The 7299-nt window shown below is 48.9% G+C and overlaps 1 protein-coding gene across 2 annotated transcripts in view; it reads left to right on the top strand.

The window, feature by feature from the left end:
* Positions 1–7299, top strand: part of Adgrd1 (adhesion G protein-coupled receptor D1) — a 117427-nt gene that overhangs the window by 36744 nt on the left and 73384 nt on the right. For both annotated transcript variants that reach the window (XM_021162937.2, XM_021162936.2), the window contains 3 exons: positions 2715–2774; positions 5382–5499; positions 6568–6678. In XM_021162937.2, coding sequence (XP_021018596.1) covers positions 2715–2774; positions 5382–5499; positions 6568–6678 — 289 coding nt within the window. The remainder of the gene's footprint in view (positions 1–2714; positions 2775–5381; positions 5500–6567; positions 6679–7299) is intronic.

The raw sequence follows: 7299 nt of genomic DNA on the forward strand, positions 1-7299 counted from the left end.
GGATCAAGTAAATAAAATATACCATTTAGTTGATGTAACACTCCCCCTCATATAAGTAGCTGCTTGGAAATATAAAGGTATGCATGGGTGCTAGCACACACCTATAATCCCAATACCTGGAAAACTGAGACAGAAGGATTTTGAGTATACATCATGAGGTCCTGTCCAAACAAACAAAGAAAAAGAATCAGAATTGCCTATTGTGGTTCATTCATTTTTGTTCTCAGAACTGCTCTGTGTCTCTCAGGCCAAATGTGACCCATGCATGGCCTAACATTTTAGGGACATATGGCCACCACTCACTTATGCCCAGTCTATCCTGCTTCTGGATAATGTGGTGGAGTTGAAGGTCTAGCCTGACAATCTGAAGCCCTAATTTTGTGGCTTTTTAGGAAAAATCTTGGGGGGCTGCAAATGTGGCCCATTTGGAAGAGTGCTTACCCAACAGGCATGAAGTCCTGGGTTTGATCCCCAGCACCACACAGACCGAGGGTGGTGTGCACACTTGTAACCCCATCACTTGGGAGGCAGAGAGAGGAGGACCAGAAGTCCAAGGCCATCCTTGGCCTCAGTCATTCTATGTACAGTGAATTTGAGGCCTGCCTGGGCTATATGAGACTTTATGGAAGAGGAAGAGGAAAAAAGGAAGGAGAAAGAGGTGGGGAGGAGGAGGAAGAAGAGGAGGGGGAATAGGAGGAAGAGAAGGGGAGGGGAGGAGGAAGAAAAGAAGGAAAAGGGGAAGGAGGAGGGAGAGGGAGAAGGGGAGGGCAAGAGGGAGGAGGGAGAGTGAGGAGGAGGGAGAGGAAAAGGCATAGGAATAAGGAATAAAAGAAAATGCTTGCCAGTCTGCTCAGGGAGAGAAAGCATGAACATTTCGCAGTCATTAGTTAAGCCCTCACACTTTAGAGTATTAATAAACAGCTGTGGAATGAAGATGAATGGGAGAAGGGAGCTTTGATAATGCATTCTGCACATACTTAGTGTCTTGGTGGAGGAGGGATAGGATTTTGTTGGCCGTGGCTGCCTCATGGTTCTCAACCTGTGGGTCTCGGCCCCCTCAGCAACACTCTCTCTCTCTCTCTCTCTCTCTCTCTCTCTCTCTCTCTCTCTCTCTCTCTCTCTCCAAAAAATGCTTCCATTACGATTCACAACAGTAGCAAAATGACAGGTATGAGGTAGTGATGAAAATAATGGTATGGGTATGGATCACCACAGCAGGAGGGACTGTATTAAAGGGTGGAAACACTAGAAAAGTTGAGAACCACTGGGTAGAGGAAACAGAGGAGAGCAAGTTTGCCTTCAAGTTTGAGTCTGGGTTCTGTAAAGACAGACAGATAAGGCGTCATGCAGTAGGGAGGGGTGGGGATTGAGGCAAACTTCACTGAAGTAGCTACCCTGATCAGCTTTGCTCAGAGGTTGCATGGAATGCTGTCATGCTATGGGATGCTGTCATGCTATGGGATGCTGTCATGTTATGGGATCCTGTCATGCTATGGGATGCTGTCATGCTATGGGATGCTGTCATGTTATGGGATGCTGTCATGCTATGTGGTGTGCTAACTAATGCTTTTTTCCCCAAAGGACATGGGAAAACCAGTTTTCACTTATCTCTTCCTATTTGAAAATGCTAAAATTTGATTTTATTGTTTTGGAACAAGAATGAGTTAAACCAAGTTTTACAGTGACTGACTGAGGGGCATGAGTTGCTTCTGCTTTGTTGAGGTGATTTCCAGCTGGCATTAGTGTCAGGTTTCATGAATGTGATAATTCACTCATTCCATCACTCATCAATCTATCTGTCTATAAATCCATCTACCTATCAATTCACCCAGTCATCCATCCATCTATCCATTTAGCCACTCATCCATCCATTTACCCATCCACTCATGCACCCATTTACCCATCCATCCATCCATCCATCCATCCATCCATCCATCCATCCATTTATTCATTCATTCATTCATTCACCCATACTTCTATCCATCTATCTAGCCATCTAGCCACTCATCCATTTACCCATCCATATATGTATCCATTTATCCATCCATCCATCTATCTATCCTCTATCCATCCATCCATTCACCTACTCATCCATTCATCTACTTATCCATCCATCCATCCACCTATCCATCCACTCATCCATCCATTCATTGATGGGACATGCTAGAACCTGTCACTTGTGATGTCCACATCCTGATCACTGACTCTACAAGGTTGCCACACCAAACAAAAGAGACAGCACCCATAAGATATAGCCCAAGGCTGGGGAGATAGCTCAGTGATTAAAGCATTTGACCCACAACCCTGAAGATCTGAGCTCAGATCCCCAGAATCCATATAGTGCTGAGTGGACATGGAAACCAGCATATGGTTCCAGTCTCAGAAGGCAGAGACAGGATTTAGCCATAATGGCCAGCTCTGAGATTAGTTGAGAGATCTCAATGGATAAGGTGGATGAGCAACTCAGGGTGATCACTGACATCATCCTTGGACTTCACAAGCACTCACACGCACTAATATGAAAGTGTGCTCGTGTAAACATACACACATACACAGATGGACACACACCACAAGTACAAGCCATCATTGCCTGCCACTGTGCGCGACACCAACGGCCAGCTGAGGAGATATGGGATGATGGGGAAGGAGACTGATAGGTTCAGACATGAGACTCGAGGGTCTATGCTAAGCAGTGTTGTTCTGTTTACATTTAGACCTTCTTAAGAACAGTGGGTGAGGTCCTCCTCCTGCCCAGCTGGACCCATGTATCAGAGGTAAGGAAGAGGATGCTTTGGCCTTTAGCATGTGTGTACTGCATTATGGCTGTCTTTCTGCAGTGGCACCCCATAGCCCTAACTATCCCCAAGAAGAATGAAGCCTTTCTCAGTCCTGATGTCTGAGACACTGAAGTTCATTTCCCTTGGGCATGAAATGCACCCGGGGTGGGGTGGGGACCCAGGGACCCTCAGTCCTGTGCCACTGCCTCTGCCTCTGGGAAAGGGAGCAGCTCTTCCCAAAGACTGACCTTTGTCTGTCATTTCACACAGCGTTGTATTTTTTTTTTTTTATTCTGCATTCCTGAATAGCAAGAGCCATATTTGGCATTTTAAGATCAGCGGATTGAGTGCGAGACGGCAGAGCTCAAAAGTGTGCTTCATGATTAAGGAGAAAATGAAAGGCTTTTGTCCCCCTGCACTCAAAATTTGAGAAGCAGAGCAGAGTGCTTTTCCTTGATTCCCAACCATCTTATTGATATTACTTCTTTAAAACATGAGCAGAGTCAATGAATAGTTGCAGCGATAAAAATACCTAAGATAAGAATCACCCGGGACTTTCAGGCAAAGAGTGACGGTGAGCGGCCTCGTATAACCCCACAGTCTGGTCCACAGCCCACTCACGTACATACATTCTACAGACATCTGCTAGAACCTGCTTTTCTGTAATTTTATCAAGAACTTTTGCCAAGATGGGGTTGAAGAGAGAGCTCACAAGTATGCAAAAATGAAGTTCAGATCCCAGGCATCCACACAAATGCTGGGCAGCCATGCTACCCTCCCCATAACGGCAACCTGAGAAGACAGGGAGGAGGGGATCCCCGAGACATGATGGCTAGCTATATAGGTTTGACTGAGAGACCCCCGTCTCAACGAGTACGGTGGAAGAATGATTTAAGCCGATTTCATCATGAACTTCAGGCCCCACATGTACGCATTCGCGTGTGTGCATATATACCCGCACAAGCAAAAACATGCACACACGTACATACCACACACCCACACAAAATAGGGGAAAACAACATGCTACAGTAACAACAGACCCACCTCACAGTGACTTAGTAGAGTGGGTATTTGCCTCTCTAGTAATCAGTCTATGCAGTGATTTAGAGATCTCACACTCCGCCTAGGTTCCGTGCCACACATGGCTCTAGGGGTGCATTGAGAGAGAGAGTATGAAGGCTCCGAGTGCCCAGGAGGGCCCTGATGCACCAACATGCCTACGTGCTCCCTCTCCTGAGCCCTCCTCATTTAGAACATTTAAAGCTTTTCTGCCAGGTGCAGAGGCAGAAGAGACAGCCAATTCTCACCTAATTAATAAGATGGCGGCAAGGGCTCGCAGTGCCGCGAGCCCTTTATTGAACAGCTTCGTGTGAAATTAGACCGTATAACATTGGCAAATGGGAAGGAGAGGGGATCAAGAATGTTAAAGTGGCGGTCTAACATAGTAATACATTCCCTTTCAAGAAGCATAGACCTCCAGAGATAGGTTTCTAAGGGACTCTGTGTACAAGCTGCAGTCTGAAATGCGGGGAAGATAGCCAGTAGGGACAGCCAGCCGAAGGACGGCAGCCAGTGGAGGCCTCGGACCAACAGATTTTCTTCATTGATTTAAATGAACTTTCTTTGAATGTAAAATATGCAAATCTGCTGCAAAAATATGAATAATTACGAAACAATCCCGGCTTAGGCAAGCTTATGAGCATTGAAGGGAAGGGTGCTCACGAATCGCTGCTCCTCGCAGAACCGGGTGCCAAAGACACAGACGCTCTGATTGGAATCAGACCACGGGGCCTAAGAGACAATGTCTAAAATTGGCCTGGGCGTCTGGTTCCGCCTCAGTGGGTCCTCCTGGAGTGTTTGGGAGAGGTTGCCGAGAGCTCAGCTGCAACAGATGCTGTCTAAGAAAGGATATGAAGGGGATGGGAGGGTGAGACAGAACTGGGCAAGGGGCCTGAGAGAACTCGGCTGCCTTGCTGTGGCGTCTGAGGTCCAAAAGAGTCAGGCCGAGCTGGACATAAACCCTGGCATGAATACAGGTCTTTGACAGGCAACAGAGGTCTGTGAAGCTAGGAGGGCCCTGTTTTCCTGTGGGCAGAATCCAGTGGTGTCCTTGCCACCTTAAAGATGCCAAATAGGTAAAGAGGACTATGGATGAGGAGTCAAAGAGGCCAGAGGGAATTGGGGGCCGGGTACCTTTAAAGAGGCTGCCACTTCATTGAGGGCAGAAAAGAATCCCTGATGCCTCAGGGGACTCAAGGCCATTATCTGTAAGATGGAGGCATAAGCAGACCTGAGATTTGCTCCAGTCCTTAGTGTCTTCATAGCAGAGCTACGAACAGGTGTCTGAGCTCTCTGGTCACTCAGAAGTTAATGCTATGACATTGGGTGAGCTTTGACTTGTGCATCCTGTGCTCCAAGAACTCATCCGGTGAATGGTCACCGCCCCGCCCCCAGGCTTCGAAGTGGGGCAGCTGGGTGATTTTTTTTCTTTCTGATATCTGTCACAGGGGGTGCGGGGGGGAGTGAAGCTCTGAGTTCTTTATGTGTTCATCTCATGATGCTGAAGAGGTGGTCCTCAGAGTTTCAAGTCTGTGTTCCTTGCAGGACAACGCCATGACGCTGGGCCTGGTTGACACCATCGATACCGTCATGGGCCACATATCATCCAACCTACAGTCCAGAGAACCCCATGTCACCCTCACAGGCTCGTCCTCCATGGCAGGTAGCCATTATCAGATTGGGAGGCAGTGGGGAGTTGTGGGAGAAAGAGGGTTGGATGTGCAGGCCATTGGTCTTTACACTGCCTGAGGCTCACACAACAGCTGAGACGGAGCACCATTTTCCGAGCTCCAGCGCCTTGTGCAAAAATCCCAGTTTGGAAGGAAGCCCTGTTAGATTAGTAGTGCTGGATTGTGGCATGCACACGTGACTGGGTAAGCAGTCACGACACTGTGTGTGTGTGTGTGTGTGTGTGTGTGTGTGTGTGTGTAAGATGACAGTCATCTGTTCTTAAACAGAATGGGAATTGGAACTCCTTGAGCCTCTGGGTCCTTAAATATCCAGTGGGATGCTCTCTGCCTTGGAGATGTGGAAGTGGGTGAAGGGAGCCAGGGGAGGAAGAGTCCAGGAGTCCAGAATGCAAGTCTGGATGAATGCCAGAACGGGACATTAGAGGAAGCAGCCTGGCGTTCCCAGGATGTGTCAGAGGTCCCACGGACCCCTGTGTTCTTTGCTTTGAATTTCTGTCTCAGGACACTTCAGTGCAGAGGTACCATACAGCTTCCTATCATGGCTCAGGAGCTCATCTGTCCCCAGAGGCAGCTTTTGGGGCAGCTTGGCACTCCCTCCACACTCGTGGTTTCATTTTCTCTCTTCTGATGGCGTCCCCCAGAGCTTAAATAGCGATATGGCTATCTAATATAGCAACCATTGCTATGATGGGGTCTGGCATCATTGTTACCATGAGGTTGGATACTTAGAGCTAGAGGTCTGTAAAGGGGTGGGGTCCCTCCAGCCAGGAATTCTCCTCCTAACTCACATGCATGCAGATGTGCACATGTGTGCACGCATGTGTGCACGCATGTGTGTGTGTGTGTGTGTGTGTGCGTGCGCGCGCTTGGGTGTGTGTATGTGCACATGTGTGTTCTGGGTCACCCTTTCTAGAGGCGATTCCTCTCTCCTAGATGTTGGTTAGGTTGAGGAAATGAAGGCTGGTGGCACACAGGGTCTTCAGCCTATTTCCCACAGCAGGTGAGCCTGCTGATCCCATTCACTGTGTCTTCTCCTTCAGAATTCACTGTGGCCAAGGTCCTCCCACCAGCGCTCAGTGCTCCCCACTATAGATTCCCAGCCCATGGGCATAGCTACATTGAAATTCCGAGAGAGGCCCTTCACAGCCAAGGTGAGTGGATATGGTTCCTCAGGCCCTCGGGTGCTGCAGCCTGGGTGGCTGTCCCTCTGTGGGAGGGTGGGAGTTGGATGCTCCTAGAGAGGACTCCGATGCAAAGCATACCATACCACCTCATTCCACAATACACGGTAGACCATTGATGGAGCTGGGACTTAGAGTGGAGCTGAGAAAAATCCACATTGCTGTGAGTCTGGCCCACCACATAGGATACTGTGTGTCCCCAAATCTGCCCAGCTCCTGGTTAGTCCAATATGAGTAGAGGTGACACCTCTCCTCCTGCCCAAGGTAGCTATGGATAGATATGTCTGTAGAGAGGAGCCAGAAACTATCCCAGGACAGGCTCAGATCAAGTTTCATTATGAGTAAGTAACCAAGGATACCTGGTTACACAGGTGCACTCTGGAGCCCAGGCAGCTCTGACCACATCTGGCTGACATCTATGTGGATCCTTCCATCTTGGGTCCACTCACAGTTGAGGATTATTGTGGTTCCTTGCCCTAGATGGCCCAGACAGAGGCCCAGCCCTGCCACCCAGCCCTGCCACCCAGCCCTGCCACCCAGCCCTGCCACCCAGCCCTGCCACCCAGCCCTGCCACCCAGCCCTGCCACCCA

Source organism: Mus caroli, chromosome 5 (assembly GCF_900094665.2).
Source record: "Mus caroli chromosome 5, CAROLI_EIJ_v1.1, whole genome shotgun sequence".
Classification (NCBI taxonomy): Eukaryota; Metazoa; Chordata; class Mammalia; order Rodentia; family Muridae; genus Mus; species Mus caroli.